Source organism: Vigna unguiculata, chromosome 3 (genome assembly GCF_037176805.1).
Source record: "Vigna unguiculata cultivar grain cowpea cultivar isolate G323 ecotype 2 chromosome 3, ASM3717680v1, whole genome shotgun sequence".
In the NCBI taxonomy this organism is placed as follows: domain Eukaryota; kingdom Viridiplantae; phylum Streptophyta; class Magnoliopsida; order Fabales; family Fabaceae; genus Vigna; species Vigna unguiculata.
This window is the reverse complement of record NC_140794.1, coordinates 57,132,961-57,153,328: the sequence shown is the minus strand read 5'-3', so window position 1 is coordinate 57,153,328 and position 20,368 is coordinate 57,132,961. Positions and strand designations below refer to the sequence as shown.

General features: G+C 29.4%; 2 protein-coding genes and 1 pseudogene across 3 annotated transcripts; all 3 read right to left on the bottom strand.

Moving 5' to 3' along the window:
• Nucleotides 1-629: 629 nt before the first annotated feature.
• EMB2759 (embryo defective 2759) lies at nt 630-4,301 on the bottom strand. Of its 2 annotated transcripts, none has more exons than XM_028060757.2 (5): nt 4,112-4,301; nt 3,715-3,776; nt 2,863-3,013; nt 1,937-2,378; nt 630-1,378 (listed from the first exon to the last, which is right to left on the bottom strand). In XM_028060757.2, exons 2-5 carry the CDS (start codon nt 3,739-3,741, stop codon nt 964-966), a joined length of 1,035 nt encoding a protein of 344 aa, XP_027916558.1. In that variant the 5' UTR covers nt 3,742-3,776; nt 4,112-4,301; the 3' UTR covers nt 630-963. The 2 variants fall into 2 exon arrangements, with proteins under 2 accessions (XP_027916558.1, XP_027916559.1); XM_028060758.2 differs by having other exon boundaries at nt 1,937-2,383; nt 2,898-3,013.
• A 1,524-nt stretch (nt 4,302-5,825) lies between these two features.
• On the bottom strand, nt 5,826-8,094 carry LOC114175523 (uncharacterized; annotated as a pseudogene).
• A 210-nt stretch (nt 8,095-8,304) lies between these two features.
• On the bottom strand, nt 8,305-8,784 carry LOC114175522 (uncharacterized). The gene has a single exon (XM_028060279.1). The coding sequence runs from the start codon at nt 8,782-8,784 to the stop codon at nt 8,305-8,307; it is 480 nt and encodes a 159-aa protein (XP_027916080.1).
• Nucleotides 8,785-20,368: the final 11,584 nt, after the last annotated feature.

The following is a 20,368-nucleotide window of genomic DNA, read 5'->3' as shown; positions in this document are numbered from 1 at the left end:
GTGATGATAACTAATTAAGATCACAATGTAACAGTCTTATTAATTCAACGGTTACATACATTACCTAGTTAACAAAAAAATTTGAATAACAGAAACTCAATTAAAAATATAATTTTAAAATACTCAATAAATTTTAAAAAATTAATAAAAAATTTTAAATTTATTATATAAACTTGAAACTTAATTAAGTCTAAAATTTTAAACGACTTACAATTAATAATATATACTAATAACATAAAAGTAATAAACAAAAAATATTCTAAATTTCAATGTAGCTAAATGCAATGATTTTTTATGACCCCTCATGGAATTGTGGTAATGAGAAAACACAGAGATCTAAGGTTCATATGAATGAAAATAATGAGATAGAAAATGTAATCTCGTAGCACAAGGATGGACTAACTTTTCAAGAGAACTAATACAAAAATTCTTTCAGTAACCAAACAACCAACACGATACACATTCAAGGACACAATTTATTATTTAGTCCAGGTTTGACCTTTTATAAAAAATTTTATTGTTTTCAACTTAATTATTTTTCTATTTTAAAAATGAGACTCCTGTAAATAGTGAGAGAAAAAAAATGAAGTATGTTTCAACATTAACTTTTAAATAATAGATCTAAAATAAAAGTTCAATAATTTTAAAATCAATTATCGTAAAAACTGTTCTTAAATTAAGACTCCTGGTTCTAGTAGCCATCTTGGCAGTGAAACTACATAATTTGCACAAGAAAACAATGGTGGGGTGTCACGGTTTAAAAAGAACCCCACCAATGAGCAATTACGAAGAGAAACAATCTACTAGATAACCTCGTACTCAAGCATCGATAAAGGTACAACCTAACCTAATACACAACCTCTGAGTCTCGCTCAACTCAAAACACCAGACCCCAGTATAAAACGGGATTGGCCAGCTCTCACTTGAAATCACAACCAACTTTCCCCACCCCACTCACTAACTTTAAATAAGATTAGCCCTCTTCAAAAATCTGATTGTCCGACAATAGAAGGGCCATATTGATTCCACAAAATCAAGATACTTCTCTACTATCCATTCTGACAATTCTTTCAACTTTTTTCTACCCAGCTGTTTATAATCAGTATTTGTTATGCTCAATATAGGCTGCAAAATATGAGTCTCGATGTCTTCTTTGAGCTTGCCACAAAAGACATAGCTGTATGCCAGCATGCAGTACGAGGGCGAATTCTTAACTACTTTGATGGTCTGCTTGAAGCTGAAGACATATAGTGCACATAGCCACCGCCACAACATGATGTAGAGAGCCATAATGAGTGGCCCCAAAACCCATAAAGGAGCTAACTCCTTCGACACCTCTGCCCCATAAACTACATTAACAGCCAAGTAGAAAGGAGCACTGCAGAGAAATATGGAATCAGAAGATGAGCATCATCAAGCATTATTGTGCACTGCAGACTGTTGACATTGCCAGTTAAATACGCTGAATATATTAAGGAAGAAAATGTAGTTGCCTAAATAGAGGTACTCTCTTTGCATACAAATAATCTGTCTAAAAGCAAATACTTTTTTGCAGTTTTGTTATATATCAGACTTCAGAGTGTCCCATGAGCATCTCTCAGAAAAAAACAAAACAGCATTAAAAGCAGCACTTTCTTTTTTAAGCAAGCTTTCTGTGCTTCAAATTACTATTAAGGCTGCTTCCTAAATCGACTTAGCGAGTCATCTCCCCCCAGTTCCCCTTTCTCTATAAATTCTTATAACCTAACCTAACATTTGTTTCAAACTAAAAGTCCAAGTAGACGCGTCATTAAATTAAACATGTGATTACCTAACAGCAATGCATATGATAGAATAAGAAACACCAACACATCCTTGTTTTCCTCAACCCCAGCAAACACGTGGTGCAGGGACAGGCAGATAATAAGAGCAGGGAAGGAAAAATTGTCATACTTACAATATTAAGAAAGGAATCTTTATTGCTGCATCCAGGGCTAGAAAATACGACCATGCTGCCTTCAAACTCTGACCTTTTATGGTCTTTTTCGTCCCTTGTAAAGAGTCTGGTAAGACATCCGGAGGTGGTTCTCCCAAGATTTCCTCCTCCCCTTGATTTGGTGGTGGTGTTTGTAACATTGTAAGCCATTTTTGGAGAAGTTTATGAATACCAGATGATACTGCAAGGTTCTCATTTGCTTCAGAAGCCCGAGAGAGTGGAACATTGTTGGACTTTGGAGATTCTGATTTGACTTCGCTACTCTTATCCAGTCTAACAGAGGTCTTGGGGTTGGGAACCTTCAACCCATTTGCACTGGTTACTGAATCATCACCTTTGGCACTGCCTTTGAAGCCTGAAATCTTCAAAGGTTTGAGTTTAGATCCGCAAATGTGAGGAGGCCCTACACTGGAAACAAGAAATCCTTTATCTGTATTTTAATGCAGGTCTTTTGCTGAAATTTTCCAACCAGTATGTAAATGAATCCTTGGACATCTAACTGAAAATTTGGTATTACAACCAAAAAGTGAAAACATGTAAGCAGTTAAATAAATCATTATTGCGAAAATTATGCACATGCAATAATCAGTCTCTTCCTCCCCAAATAGTATTTGGTTTTACAGTATCAACCTCATTCTATGAGCACAAAACTATGCCCAGATGGCAATGTTATCATGTTAAAAACAATATAAATATAACTAATCAATCATGACTGGAAAGCTTTTTAACTCTTTTTCAAGAAGGCTCATTAAAGTAGCATGTCAAATTGACTTTGCTAAATCTTGTTACATATCCACCTCATAATATATTTTAAGACATTTCTATCGTTATGTAAATATGTTCCACACATTTTTAAATAATTGAAAATAGTGACCCATATGACAGACCAAAATTTTCATCAGTGGTACAACAAACTCTCCACCTTAGTATGCAATGCCAATCAGCTCTTCCAATCAAGTGACATTTTGATAAACATTGCTTCAGCTTCAGCCTTTTGCTCCATAACAACTGCCTTGAGGAAAATGCCACAAACAAGCCCTGAGGAAATAGAAACAAATTATTCATATTTCGTATATCCTTTTATTTGAAATCTTAACAAGGAAAATCTGAACTGTAAAAGCAGAACACCACTTACACTATACGAAAAGCATATTGAACTTGGTGTGTTTGTATTGACAAAGAAAAATAATTTAGGCAAAATTGTAGTAGATTTCTTCTCAGCAAACAAAGCTTTGGAAATTTTGAAACCGTGTTTACCAAAGAATACCAACAGACCTCTAAAATCACGGAAGAATTTGAGAGAGAAATAGAGATGCTCCGTAAAGCTTCATCTTCAGATAAAATTAAACCTTCAGGATAACTGATAACTAATAAATGTTGACAACTCTCCGATGTTCAAATTACTAACAGAATACAAAATACAAATAACCACCAGAAAATATCACTGGGACAGCAATACTACTCTACTGACAATACAAAATACAAATAGCATTGATAATAAACTTTGAGATCATCATAACACAATGTAAATCTATCCTAAATTCTTAACCCTTTAATCGGCAAGTAATCATGTAAACAATCATCAGCAACCTTTAACAACGATAAACTAGCCACATTGTCATTGATATTACTATGGGCTTCACTTTTATCCATAGAAGGCTAAAATCTTGATGAAAGCGATCAGTAAAAGTTGGCCATAAAAAACAATCCAATAGGAGGTCAATTTGATAAGTAAGTACCTGCTGTTGATGAGCAACAAAAGCCATAAGCCTTTAACCACCAAATTATTTACTGACAGGACCTATTGCCAAAAACAAAACAATGAAATCAAAGAGATAAATAAACACAACAAAAACAAGGAGTGACCCACAATCAATCTTTAACAAAATTCGGTAAGTAATGTATAGCGCATTGACATTTCAACTTCAAAAGTTGAATGTCTTCATCCATCGGCATACAAATTGTCATATAATTGAAAATGAATTTTAGAATGCAACAGATCAAAATGTCAGCGACACCGACCTCGATGCTTCGAAGGGTTTCAGATAAACAAACCATAAATAGAAAGTAAGAGAAATCCACGTTACGCAAACAAAACGAGTACGAATTAGCGCAACGAAATGATTGAGGAATTACTTGTAGGAATGGAGATAGAGAATTATGAATCGAATTTTGAAGAAGAAAGGTATGAAGCGGTGAAGAAATGAACGGAAATCGGAACTCTGGAAACCCTAAAACCCAACGACAACGCTATGAACGATGGATGAACAAGACGATATGCTTATCTTTCATTCCTGCAAGTTCACCATCAGATGTCAATTCCCAGTCAAAGTTTATTTTGAATATATATATATATATATATATATATATATATATATATATATATATATATATATATATATATATATATATATATATATATATATATATACACTAGCGAAAACACGGGCGCTGCCGCACATGTGTGTTCGTTTTTTTTATGTGTCTATACGTATAATATTAAGAATAATCGATGACAATTTATGATGGGTATACATAGATTGGTTGGAAAAGAAAACAGTAAATTGCTAAGTCGTAAAATTATATATCAACTAATATTTAATACATTTGATCAAGATTTGGGGTTAATGAGTTATATGTGATGGAGTCAATGGTAGTTGTTTATAAATATACAAACTATTTTAGTAGGTGTCTATAAATATACATTCATTAAAAGAATGAAATATATATTTCATACATACATGATGCAGAAAAAAATAGTAAATGAAAGTATCATAGATTTACATCCTTAAACATTTCTTTAATTGGGAGGCCAAATAAAGATTGATGTCTAGGATGTGTTTCACTTCCCTGCATTGTAAAAAAAGTAAATATTATTGCTAATATATATGCAAATAACAGAAATATTATGTAGCAATTGAATTATGTATAGATAATAAAAAAAACTTTATTTACCTTTGAAGCAGTCTTCTTAATTCTTTGTAGAAGACATGGTCCATAAGTTGTTGAGTTTTAAAGAACTAAAAAATATCATTGAATAATGTTATTTACTTATGAGTCATTAAATGTATATGTAATGGTATACAAATATTGAAGAAATAGTAATAACCTCATTGATGCATATATTTTGATAAACACAAAGATTGTTGTTGTAGCGAGTATGGATTGGTAATGATTTTTGTTGTTTCCTGGTAATGGAAAGAAGTTAAATAAAAAAGAATAAAGATTTTTTGTGGTATGATAGAAGAATAATGGAAGAAAGTAAATAATTTTAAATGTGCATAATACCTGCATGTCTTTTGAGAAAGTAATTCTCGTTTGATTAGATTTGAAAGTTGTGTTTTATCAGTTATCACAGTGGATCCCCAACCAATAGAATAAATTTCCAAATGATGAATCTACAATTGAAGAACAATATATGTAAACACGATGCACAATATAGTTGTATTGATATATGTAAACATGTCATATTATAGTTGAAATGAATTAATTTGATTACCTTGTTGTCTATTGGCCTAACCAATGAAAGTGAATATTCATCCTTCCAGGTGTTCCATTGGTTTAAAAATTTTGCATTCTACGAAGAAAATGTCAACTATTGCAAGATTGGGAACTAAACTTTTAAAACTACACTTATTGCATATCACCTCTTGTGGTATAAAATTGTGGAAATGACTTACATGTATTTCTTCATGGAGGTGTAAGTTGTCCTTAGTTATTATCGTATCTGCAAGGTATAAAATAAATATGATGAATTTTATTATCGTAGTTGTAAATATAAGTATAATTAGGTAGAATATGAAAATATAGTCTTTTTAATGACACAAATGAAGTAAAAAACAAACAATACCTAGTTTTGAGATAACAAAATTTCCTTATAAACAACATTCTTGGTAAAAATGCCTTCTTGTCCTTCAAGGTGTCCTTCTTTAATAAGGATTTTTGTGGAAGTTTGAGAAACACCTCTTGATAAAGCAACATATAACTGACCATGGCTAAAAACATGTCGTGGAAGGTAAATTCCAACGGTAGGTATAGTTTGTCCTTGTGATTTATTTATAGTAATTGCAAAACTCAATCTCACAGGGAATTGTTTCCTAATAAGCACAAAAGGAAGACCTGCACTCTCTGTTGTTTTATGTTTAATTCTTGGTAAGAAAGCTCTTTTTCCTGCATGGTGACCTGTCAATATTTCAACATCCAGTATGTTCATATAGAACTCACGACATAATAATCTTGTCCCATTACATAACCCAGATTTAGGGTCTATGTTTCGCAACAACATTAACGGTGATCCTTTTTTAACCTTTAAGTTATGTGGTGGCAAACCTCCTGGACAAATAGTGTGCAAGTACTCATGTTGGTATAAATGATATGTGTCTCCTTCAACCTCAACGTTCTTCTCCTGGAAATAGATCGATAATTATGTCATTAAGTTTTTCTACATCTTCATTTTTTGGAGTTAGTATGGCTCGTTCAGCCATATAAGATGCATCCCATGTATGAAATTGTAACTGAGGAAAAGTTTGGTGTATGAGGTGTTGTATTGAGGTTTCTCCTTCCCATGATATTGCTAGTTGTTGGGGTATTTTAACCATGTCATCAACTTGTGTTGGTTCAATACCATTTCCAATGCGCATGAGATATTCAGCAAAATTGTGATCTTGTAATGATCTCATGTTTTGTTGTAAATGTAATATCTTTGTGTTACTCCATAAATGAGAGTTAATAATACAGGCAGAAATCATTTGTGCTTTTGTACCTTTTTGAACAACTGGCAGTACCTGACGAAAATCACCTCCTAATATGATCACTTTCCCCCCAAATGGAGCATCAGAATCTAGAATGTCCTTTAATGTCCGATCTAGTGCCTCCAAAACATATCTGTTAATCATGGGTGCTTCATCCCAAATAATTGCCTTTGCTATTTTTATTAGTTTTGCAAGATCTGATTGTTTACTTATAGAACAAAACGAACCGGCCTCGACATTGATAGGTATTTTAAATCGAGAATGTGCAGTTCTACCACCCGGTAATAATGTTGCTGCTATACCAGAGGAGGCTGTAGCTAAAATAATTTGACCGTTGCTCCTACAATGTGCAATTAAAGTACGATAAAGAAATGTTTTACCGGTTCCGCCTGGTCCATCCACAAAAAAGACTTGACTTTGATTACGGTTGATTACATCTAAAATGGTATTGAAGGCAATGAGTTGGTCATGATTCACTCTGTGTACATTGTCAACATCTTCATTAGGTATCTGTATCGATAATTCTTCTTGTATAATTCTTGGTACTGAAGTAGTTGGCAATGCATCATAAGATAAAGGTGACAAATCAAAATCCTTGATTGTTTTACCATGTTGAATTAAAAGGTCATTTAAATCCCTCAATAACATAGGAATCAAGTTCTTATTGACATAAGTGTTGGTTGAAGTATAATCTTCTAGCATATAGGTGTGGAAGTGATTCCAAAGGCTTCTAACATCAGTTGGTTCACAAAGAAGTAATATGGTCACAAATAGTCTTCGTAAAGCATATGGCATTTTTAAAGTTGATGCTTCAACTAAGCATTCATGAATACTATTGTCACTTTCTAAAAATCCCCATTTCTCAACCGCCTTTTTGAATGTGTGACAATATGTTTCATTTGGTGATAATAGATATTCCCAACTGGTTGGTCCTCTTATGTGAGAAAGCAAAACCCGCAAGAAGAACTTATCTCCTTCAGAAGGAGATACAGTATAAATTCGGCCGATAACTTTCTTGTTTGACCTTCTTGGATACCATTCCTTATGTCTATTATTCCAACAATAATGCTCTGGAATTTCCCGATACAAAAATGTTCTAGATTGGGGATCTCTTTGATTGAGGGCAAAAAATTGTGTGAGCATGGTTTTGGAGTTGTTATCATCATTCAACACGTCATTGATGTTTTGGTGCTTATAAAATCGCACTTGTTGTCGATTTGGTAAATGAATTTGCAATCTTTCAACAGCTGGATTCATTCGATAGATTGTAAATCTGAAGATTTTCCATAAAGCCTCGGGAGCACAAATCCATCTAGCATCGAGATATTGCTGGACTTCATCTATAATTGGTCCTCTATGAATCTCCATTGCTACTCGATCTGGTCCTTTGTAAACATACTTATACAAATATTTAATACTTTTGATGCTGCTGCAGACCTCAACATTTATATGACAGTCGTATTTTAAGAGTAACCAAGGATTATAAGGAACCACCCATCTATTGTCAACAGTCACATTTCTATTTATGGAAATTGGTTCATCAAAACGTCTTCTATATTGTGGATATGAATCATTACCTTATCGTGTTTCTTCCAAGAAATCCCTGGGAAATCTCTTTTGGCATTGATTGCGCTTCATACATGGTGATCTAGGATTGAGAGTTCCGCAAGGACCATGTATCATGTGTTTCAACACAACTTCATGCAATTGTGGTTCTTCTGCCTTATTTGGTATTTCTGCCCTCACAATGCTATCATAATCTTGTGGATCGCGTAACTTATCATTATTATCTAAGATCAATAGCATATGTACATGCGGCAACCCACGTTTTTGAAATTCAGTAACATACATATAACTAATAACTTTTCCGAGGACTCCTTTATTAACAACATCTTCCTTCAATTGCTCAAATTTTGCTCGAAAGATTCTTGTGAGCAAGTCAGGGCGATCTTGTGGAGTTTGTTGATTTTGTAGTTCAGAAGAAATTTCACTCCAAGATGGATTGCATGTCATTGTAAGGAAAATATCAGGTTTTCCATTGTGAGCAACAATTACCATACCATCTTGATATTGTTATGTCAAGTCTCGACGACTACCAATAAATAACGATGGTAATATTGTCCTCTTTCCAACAGTATCTTCAAAGAAATGAAAGAGTGAATGATAATATATTTAGATGTAATAAATGTTGTTTTAAATATATTTACCTGCGTGAGTTTGTCCTTCATGCAAAGCATCCTGCAAACCTTGGTACTCAATCTTAACGTAGTTGTTTTGATGATTACGAATCCATCGTAACCTTCCGGTCTCAATCTTAACGTAGTTATCTACAACATATTGTTGTAAAAGTCGTCCCGCTTGTAATATTACAAACTGATCATTTGGACGAATCTACATTAAATAATCACGTGTTTCTAAAATATGTTAGCCTTCTTAATATTACAATTTAATGAAACTGGGATAATTATGATAGAAGTTACTTGAAGCATGAAACTATAATATTCTCGGCAAGAGATACTTTGGCCATTATGATTTTTTGTGTTGGTGTCCCAGCCATATGTTCCAAATGGAAATAATAAAGGATATTGTAAAGGATCATAATATCCTACGGTTTCTTGTATGTTTATTAAATTTCCATCATGACCTACAACTTTAACATCTCGGCCACGTGCCATTGATTCTGTGTCTGCAGTAACAATAATAGCTGCTACTTGAGATGCAGTTGGAAGATTATATTGTGGTTGATTCGCAGGACGCTCTTTAATGAGTAAAGAACACATCTGAATATTTGGTTCTTGAGCAAGTTGTCGAAATACATGCACAAAAGGATTGCACCGGTGTAATATTTGTTGCAATTTATGAACAATAGTTTGATGAAGTTGAGGGTTTTCCAACATCCTATTTTGTAATTCATGTTCAGTGTCATAAATGTACAACTGCAAAAACCGGGGTCTGGACCCATCATTTGGATAAAATCCTCCTATCCTATGATAGATTGCACCTTGAGCACGAAAACTATATATACCACGACCATTTGCTACTATAGTTTCATCCATATGAACACCAAGAGAAGTGAATGAGAAGACATGATTGTAACTTCTTATATGTTGTCTAAAATGTCTACTTTCAGATGTTTGATATGAAAATATTTGAAGAAGCTCATGTGGAGGAGGAACACGTGGAAGTAAGACTTTCCCACCAGAGCAACACATATCGCGCGATTCATGATAAAATAATCGTTAGAGATGTCAAAATGGGTTTCAACCCGTGAGTCAACCCGGCTCACCACGGGTTCGAGCCGGGTTGGGTTGAGAAAAATTCAACTTTTTCAAAAGTGGGTTGAACTCAACCCGGCTCACTTAACCACGGGTTAAACGGGTTCGAGCCGGGTTGAAGGTGGGTTGACCCACTCAACCCACCAACATTTTTTTACAATTTTATTTTTATTTTTTTAAAATTTTCTTTTATTTTTTTTAAAATTATTTACTACTCCAATTATATTTGTTCACAATTTCATATTTTTAAATGCTAGAATGTTGCTTAATTATATTTGAATTATTTGAATGTTTAATTAATTTGATTGTCAAGTTATATATATGTTGATACTTTAATCTTTAACTATAATCTTTATAGTAAATTACTCAAGTAACCGTCTTATAAACAATTTTTTCTAAATTAGCATGAAAAAAATGTATAGTTTTTTTTATTTATATTTTGTTGAATAGCATGACAGAAAATTTGTAATATTAGTCATGCTTTCTTAGACTAATGAATACTTTCTTGGAAATAATTCTTCATATATTGGTGGTGAGCATGATCAAAACATTGGTTCTTGATTTTACTATGATTGTCATCTCATGGGTGACTTAAAAATTTATTTAAATATTTGAATAATAAAAAAAATAAATAAATAATTTTTTTAGGTGGGTTGGTGAGCCAACCCACTTAACCCACCAACCCGTGGTGGGTTGAGCCGGGTTACAAAATTTCTGGCTCACCAGAAAGTGAGCCGGGTTGGGTTCACTCATTTTGAACCTGGCTCGTGGTGAGCCAACCCGTGTGAGCCGGGTTAGCTCACTTTGACATGTCTAATAATCGTGCATGACAATGTGGACATGTAGTTGGTGTAGACAATTGAAATTTGAGCATCAGAACCGTATTTGAAAATTTTCTAGCACTATTATGTGTTCGGGGGAATCCATGTAGCATATCTACATTATTGTGATAAATTGGAGGAATAGTAAATAATGTAGTATTATAAATTGCAAAGTATGAAAAGTGCATTCTTAAAGCACATCATGTATTAATTATGGTAGGAAAAAGATACAAATAAGGTTAAATGGTACCAAAATTAGTACTAACTATTGATGGAAATAATTTACTAACCATGTTGAAGGGTACTGACGTGTGTATTACTTTGTCCTGGTTCATTATGATTACATCCTTCCAATCTTTGTGTAGGAAAACCATAACCTGTGTGGTATTAAATCAATGAAAAAAAGTGCATAATAAAAAACCAATATCACTGTAATAAATCAAGAGAAAATTAAAAACCATGATAGTTAGTAATAAAGTATAATCATATCTTGATACACAGAAAAAAAAGGAAGTAATTGCGAAAATTAACGATACTTAAAGGTGTTTTATTATTCAACACCGTAATAAATTATATCAAAATCATAATTACAAATCCTATAATAGTAAATAAATAGAATGAAAATAATTTTTGAAATGGAATGTAAACAACATAAATTAACTATTGATGAATAAAGTTGACTAACCATGTTCAGTGCCAGTAATGTGCGTATTACTTGGCCCTGCTTCATTATCATTACGACATGGAAACCTGTCAGTAATGTGCGTATTACTTGGTCCTGCTTCATTATCATTACGTCCTGGAAACCTGTCAGTAATGTATGTATTACTTGGTCCTGCTTCACTATGATTACGTCCTGGAAACCTTTGTGGGGCAAAACCATAACCTAATATTTAAAAAATAAGATAAATTGTATTTGAATCAAATATATACTTTACAGGAAAGAACTAAAAAGAATGTAAGCATACTCAGAAGGATTTTCTCGGCTAATGACATACAGTAGTGATGAGGTGGGTTTAAATCTAAACAAAGAAGTTGGATTATACTTTTTTGTATAGAGTTAGATATAATTTTACATCTAAGCGTAAGTAAATGTAATTATTTATGAAGTATTTTTAAGATTGTTAGAATACATTATTGTTTATATATGTTTTTTACTGTTGTACATAATACAAATATAGTGTACTGACCACAATCTATGTTACTGACAGGTGAAGTACTTGACAATGCTCCATATACATTATATTCTTCAAACCTTTGCGGTGCATGAGGAGAACCTGTTATGTGAAAGCATGAAGCATAATAAATATAAATATGTAAATATTTCATAAAATGGTAAGTAAATAACATGTATTAAATATTGATGAATAAAATTGACTGACCATGTAGAGTTTCAGTAATGTGTGTATTACTTGGTTCTTCTTCATTATCATTACGTCCTGCAAACCTTTGTGGAACCAAACCATAACCTAATATTTAAAAGATAAGTTAAATTTTATTTAAATCGAATATATAGTTTACATACAATAGTGATGAGGAGAAATGTGATGTTACCTGCATTAGTTACGGATCGAGTCATTTGTCGAATAGATGTCATTCTCAATCGGGGAGCTCTGTTTGGCATTTGGACAATGTTGGTTGTGTTTTCAGGATTATTTTTCCTTCTTTTAGACTGTTCAATAAGTCTTTGTTGGGGGGTCATTCTACGTCTTCTATTTGCAGCATTTATTCTCCATCTTTGTCTTTGTTGTTCTGATGTTGATTTGTTAGAAGGAATATTTTCCATTTAGGTATGTTGTCTATTTAAACAAAAAACAATAAATAATAAATCCATAATTAATATAAATTTAAAAATGCATTACTTGGAAGAAAGTAATGAATGAAAAGTAGGACAATGAAAGCAGTGCATAATATGTACAACAAATAAAACTAAAAGAAGATAATGATATAGGAAGAAATACCTAAATGTGTGAGTAGAAAGACTACAAAATTTGATTTGATGTAACAATGAAGAGCAGCAATGTAGATGATGACAGGTTAGTTAGCAAATTACTGAAGAAAAATAAATTGTATTTAAAAAAAGTAATTTGTCAGTTTTAAAATAATACAGGATGTAAAAAAGTTGCTAATTTCTAAATAAAATTGATTAGTATTAGTATATTCTATGTTTTGTTTGGACATAAGGCTTGGGACATAGAGATTTGTACAATAATAAGAAGAAAAATACATTTTAAATTTCATATTAATACATGATTATACTGTTACAATTTATTACTTTAACACTAATCTTATTATCAAATGACCATTTACATTTTTTATTTGGTAAAATGATAAAATAAATAATACATGAAGGGGTAGTGTAATGTAAATGTAACTGTTTTATCACAAAATAATACATTTGTTAATATATATTGTTATAGATTTTAAAAACCAATATCAAGTGTCATAAATTTTTACGTGATAAATAACGAAATAAATTGATAACCATATTAGAGAGAGACTAATGGATATAAAATCTAGGCTGAATTAAAAAGTTTATAAAATATGTTTTAATTAAAACGTTAAGATGTATACTGGCTAAACATAAATAAATCTAACATTAGTACCTTAAGTTTTTTTTGTTTCCAACCGTATTAAAATTGTTCAAGCATCTATTCTTAAAAATATTAAGTTTTATTGATTTCTATAAATAATCAAACTTAAAAACCGATGAAAACTATATTCAGTATTCTCTGTCACCAAAATGAACTTTAAAACATATTGTGATAAATATGGTAGCTTTTTATGTCAAGTTTATATATGATATAAACAAACACACCCCTCTTATGTAGAAGAATATTATTTTTATATTGAAAACATATATAGTAACCCTGTTATTTCATTATGCATCTGTAGTAAATAAAGTATGATATGTAGTTATTTCGTAAAGTAAAAATAATGCATACCAATGACTTTTAATTGAAGTAATTTGATAAAATTAATTAAAAATAGATATAAGTTAAAAAAAAATATATATATATATATATAATTGTTATTGTTTTCTAAAATGATGTTTCTCTTCTTTTTCACTCCCGCCAAACATTATTCTATTACCATCTTCACTCATCTTCCATCTCCACAACGAAAAACTTTACACTGTTCCTTTGCACAATGCTTGATAATTTAAGAATTAATTAACCTTCAAATTTCAAAGTTAAAATAATTTAATCTAAATATAAACTACAGCTTTTGTTCAGATAATTATGTTATAGTGGCCACGGTACTTTTTAAAATGAAATAGAATACATCGCATTAATAATTTCTAAAATTTTGTTAATTTAATTTGAAAATAGATATGAAATATATTACAATGTTCCAGATATGAAGTATCCTTAAGTTGACTTTGAATCTGGCATGTTTTGGAGATTCCGAAAGTAAGTGCTTTTGTTGTTCCTTTGTTCATTCATCTCCTTTTCAGGTTCGTTTCGTAATGTTTAACCTTCATTTTCACTCGCTACTTTGTTTCATGAATTTAATTTAACGTTTTGATGCGTCGTTGTGCAGAAGTGATGGTCAAACTTACTGAGTTTTGTAGTTCGTTCGTGATCTTGAAGTGTCAATTATCCAAGGGAGACTTGGAGATCCTGATTTGCATCACCAACGAAGAAGATCTCGCCAACATCTATAACATAAATGAAAAAAGGAAATTGGACAATTACCCAAAGCGAATAATCATAAATGAAAAGGAACAATGAAAAATACCGTTATTGTTTTGTCCAATGAAGATAAATAACATCGACAGAGTGAGTGTGAAAACAAAGACAATAAACAAGACAAAACAACTTCACGAAAGGAATAGAAATTATGTAAAAACAAACTGTAAAATAACGGTTACTTTTGAAATAATTTTAAAAATAATAAATAACTTATTATATTAAAAAGGGTAAAATAGGAATTAAAGAAAGTGGACACAAAAATGGAAATCTCCTTTATATATTGTTATAGATATATTGCTGAACATTTTTTTTTGTAAAATTTTATTTTCTCTAATAAATCTTTCGTAACCATTTTTCATCAAATGAAATTTTTAAAAACTCTGCAAATGTTCCATTTAATACTCATTATAGAGAGATTAAATAATCAAATGCACTCGATTTAAAGGGCAAATACAAAATTAGGAAAAATAAATAAATAAAAAACAATGAATGGTATGTTCTTAACAGTAATATAACTATAACTATAATAAAATAACAAAAGTGAATAATTGTTATAGATACATAGAACAACAAAGGAAATTGAGAAGCGCTTAAAGTGCTTCTTTTCTTTTTTTTTTTCTTTTTTTAGTTCGAGTAAATTTACAAGCAAAACACAGTGGAAGAAGAAGAAGCATCCACTAACAAAGAAAGAACAACATAATATTATATATATATATATATATATATATATATATATATATATATAACTTATAAAATGAGCTAATTAAACAGTTATTTTTTAGCCTCTAATTCAATAAATTGAGCTGCAATGAAGTTTTATGTTAGATATCCGCACACCGCAAACAATAATCATGTTTCTTAATTTATTTTCATCTATCTAATTTAGGTTAGATCATTTTATTGGTGCTATTTTCGTAGAGAAAGTTTAAGTAATTTTTTTTCTTAATTATGTTCTTATTTTGGAAGATTTGATGTAATTAGATTTTTTCTTAATAGTATACTAAGAACATTAATTATGTGTCACATGATTCTTTTTGTTATCACGTGATATTTTTTTTGTAAAATAAAAAAATTCACAACGTATCAAGATGATGTTATGTCATGTGGCTGAAGTAGTATGATGTGGCAGTCTCAGTGTTATGTGTCACTATTCAAAATGAAAATTCTTAATTTAATCTCTATATTTGTTATTTTGTCTTAATTTGATCCAAATATTTTTAAAATTGAAATCATTTCATTCTTATTCAAATTGAGACAAAATTTAACCTTTATATAAATGTCACAATGATATTTTTAACAAGATTAATTTTTTTATTTTAAATAAAATTTTATTTAAATATAATTTTAAATATTTATATATCAATAATTTATAGACAAATATTAGAACTGGTTTAAAAATAACAATTTTATAGATTGAGTTGTAAAATTTTAAATAAATATATTTATTTTAAATTGTTATAATATCAAATTACCCAATCTAATATTATTATTAGTTTTAGTATTATTATTAGTTTTATTATTATTATCTTTAGTATTATTATTAGTAGTAGTATTATTATTAATATGATTAGTTTTAATATTATTATATTATTATTAATACAATTAATTTTATTTTTATTTTAGTTACTATTACCATTAATTATTAACAAAGTTTGATAATAATAATAATAATTATTATTATTATTATTAATTTTTTTAAATAATTTAAATTATTAATTTGTTCATATCATATTTAAGTAATAACATTTTTTATAATTAAAGAAATTTTTGTATTAGTACAAAACATGATATAAGACAAAAGAAATTAATTGATACAGTTTCACCTACTTCTGATTAAAAATGCAGGTCTGTTAAAAAAAATAATTGATACAGTTTCACCTATCTCTGATCAACAATGTAGGTCTGTTAAAAAAAATTAATTGATACAGTTTCACCTATCTCTGTTCAATAATGCAGATCTGTTGGTCTGTTATGATACTGACTCTTTAGTTGGTCAATATAAATATATGCATTACTACATTTGCAGTTAAAAAGCATGCAAGAGTAAGTTGGAATTTAAAGAAAGAAGTTAATACGAGCATCAGTTTGAATCACTCCATTTGCAGTTAAAAACCATGTGAGGATAACAGAATTAAAACAAAATTATAGATATTCAAGTAAAAGCATATTTGTTAAGTTGGAATTAAAAAATAAAAAAAAAAAACTGATAGATATTTAAGTAAATGTATATGTATTGAGTTTTCTTTTCTTCTCCATCTCAACATCTATGTAAGAATGACATAGATAAAGTGTATAGAATTTTTTTTTTCTCAAATTGGAGAGAACCACCTCATCTTTGATACTGATAGATTTTATATCTATTTTATTAAAATATTATTTTGGAATATTGATTTTTCAAAAAAAAAAAGACAAGAAAAACTTAACACATTTAAAAGTGTAATTTATATTGCGCCCGGTGTGTCATGCGTAAGTGGCGTAAGCAAAGAGAAGTTGCAAACATCGTCGCATTCATATTGCAATAATACTGGAGTAAGAGAACCTTCTACTTGTTCTGATTTTTGAGCAATAAACTGTCCCTATTAAGAGTTTAACATCGAGTAACATTAATCACTTGAGTATTATTTAAGTTTTGAAACTCTTTCACCTAATAACCTAATATTTTAAATTTGTCTTTTCTCTTAAGTTTAAGTCAATTAGTCAAGTTAGTTCATTTTCTTGCATTGGTATTAACAATTTGTTTTCACAGTGCTTTTAATAATTTCTTTCCCACGTGTTAATTGAAAATTTCAATATCATTTTCAACTCAGAAAATGTTAGATGAAGCAAACAATCTATAAAAAAATATCATGTTAATATTTTATTTTATTTTTACTTTCTATAATTCTTTCCCACAAAAGTTTTGTTGAAAATATCCTAAAGAATTATATGAAGTTATCGTTAATGTAATATTGTGTATTTTTAATATTAATGAATTCTCTTTCATTTTATAATACATTACTTTTTAGATAAAAGAAAAGGATAAATGACTAATTCATTTCTAAGTTATGTGACATTTTCATTTTAATTCTTGAAATAACATAATTATTAAATTATTTTTAAAAGTAAAAAAAGTTAGCTAATTTTGTCATATTATTAAAACAGATTTGCTAAAGTTAACGTCTCTTTATATGTGACATTACTAAATCTATGTGACATGTTCTTAGTATGTATGAGATATGTCATGTTAAGTCTAAATTGATGATAAAATTGATATTTTTATTATTTTTTGTAATTAAAGTGATAGCATCATACTTTTAGAGGTCAATTTGACCATTTATGAAAGACACTTTAATAAAATCTTGTTAAGGAAAGACTTAAAATCTTAATAATTTATTTATTATCGACACTATTTATTTTTGGGTAAACTATTGAATTCTTCCTTAAATAATATGTTGCGCCAAATTTCTTACAGAAATAAATTCTTAATGTTTTGTAAATTTAGTATGTTTAATTCATCAATATATAGTGTGTCATGTTCTCTTAGTTAGATTTAGTGACATTAAAATATACGAGAAACATGTTTTCCATAGCAAACTGTTCCAAGGATTCCTTCGTAAGTCCAAACACAGACTCGAAACAATTATATAAATTTGTACAAGTGTTTAGAGAATCAATTCCTATGATGGTCTACCACTGGAGGAATAGTATAAAATTACCTATTAACTACGATTGCCCTAAATTAATAGTGTATTTATGATAACTTTTTGTTTTCATTTTGAGGTGTTGTAAATTTAATTTTGAAAATAAAAATATAATAATCTCTAAAATAGTATAATTAAGTTTGTTTAGACACACAGAATTTCAATAGATCCGAAATGAATGTCATGATATCTTCATCTATCTATACCATTTTAATAAAATTTTATTTATGAGTCATGATTATGCTCAAAGCCACTCTAATATTTGATTAATGTTTAATCATCCAATTATTTAATTAGTGTGTACCAGGTCAAGATATTTCAGACACTGCAACTAGTATAGTCTCAAATCATGAACTATATAATAAGTTTATTCAAGGAATATTCTATAGCGTGAGTTTAGGAAATTAAATTTAAGGAAATAAAATTTATATATCTCTAATTAATATTCATATGAGTAAGTTCTAAAAGTTTAGAAGTAAATTTTCAATATTCGATACAAAATTTAATAAAGTTTTAACTAAAAAATACTCTAAATTAATACTTTAGTTAATGTGTCTTGGTACTAGAAAAGCCACACAATAAATATATGATTAAAAATATTGTACCCAATAATTTTATATTTATCGTATGAGTATTATTTATGCAAATCAACTTATAATTTATTAAAGAAACACCGGAAAGATTCTTTTTAACGTATTTTTTAATAAATGTTTTTTCAAATTACTCAATTGAAGGCCTAACTTAACCTTATTATAATTGGGTTGCTAAATAAAATTAGGGTTAAATATGTTTTTGATTCCTTAACTTTTATTGAATTTTAAAATTAGTTAATTTCAAAATTTTGGACCAATTTAGTTCTTCATCTTTCGAAATACGTGGATTTAGTCTTTTTAATCAAATTTTGTTAAGTTTATTTGACATTTCAAGCGTGTTTCATGATATGGACTAATTTCAAAATTCAGTGAAAGTTAGGGTACCAAAAACATATTTAACCCATAAAATATATATAAACTCACTCTACCCAATCTAATAAATTTAAATGAGTTAATTCAATATTATATTAAACTCAATCCAGTTCTACCTCTTATACTTAGGGATGACAACGGGTCGGGTCGGATACGGATAATACCTGACCCGCAAAAAATAGATTCGTCCGTTACCTGCCTGTTTACCTACCGGATACTCGCTTAAAATATATCCGCGAATTCTTTTAAAATCTGCAGGTACCGTGGATACCTGCATACCCACAAATATTTAAAAAACATATATATTTTATAAATTTTTTAATATAAAACTATAAAAATATAACTAAACTAAACTAAATTTTAATTTTAATTAAATTTAACCTAATAAAATGTAATTTTAATTAAATTTAACTTCATAAAATATAAATTAAATTTAAATTTTAATGTTTTACGGGTACCTGTATGATATCCGTACTCGACTCGTTTATAAATGGATATTAAAATGTCCACTACTTGTTACCTACGAGTAATAAATATCTATAGGTATTAATTACCCGCCGCAAATTTTTCCGCAAATATCTGCAAGCACGAATATTTTTACCATCTCTACTTATACCCATTTTGATTAACCAAGATAGATATAAATAATGCCAATCTTTTTAATATACATTATTCTCTTTTTGTATTTATATGTATCTATAATACTTATTATTTTCTAAAATAAAAAAGTAATTTCTTAAGATATAAACTCAAATAATTTTTATCCACAATATATAATCTGGATAAAATTGTATCCTACAATATTAGTATAATTAAAATAAATTATAAAAATTCCAAACAAATTTTTAAGAATAAATTTCATCGAAAAGTATAAGTTCAAATTAAAATATTTTTTAAAAAACAACTGTAATTCCAGAATTCCAAACAGAAGCGCATAAATTAATAAAATCAAACTGAACACTTCTTATTGATGTTTTTCTAGTTAACTTAATTTTGTAATTAAAATTACCAACGAATTATATAAAAATGCATATAATATTCAAAATAAGGTTTTAAAGTTGATCTAGATTTTATAAAAGATAGTAACTGGTTTAGAAGACCGGGAAGAACGTATAATGTATAAATAAATCCCATTTCTTTTAATATTGCACCAAAATCCCAATCCCTCCACGAAAAACAAAGCAGTATCCTAATTGAAATAATTAT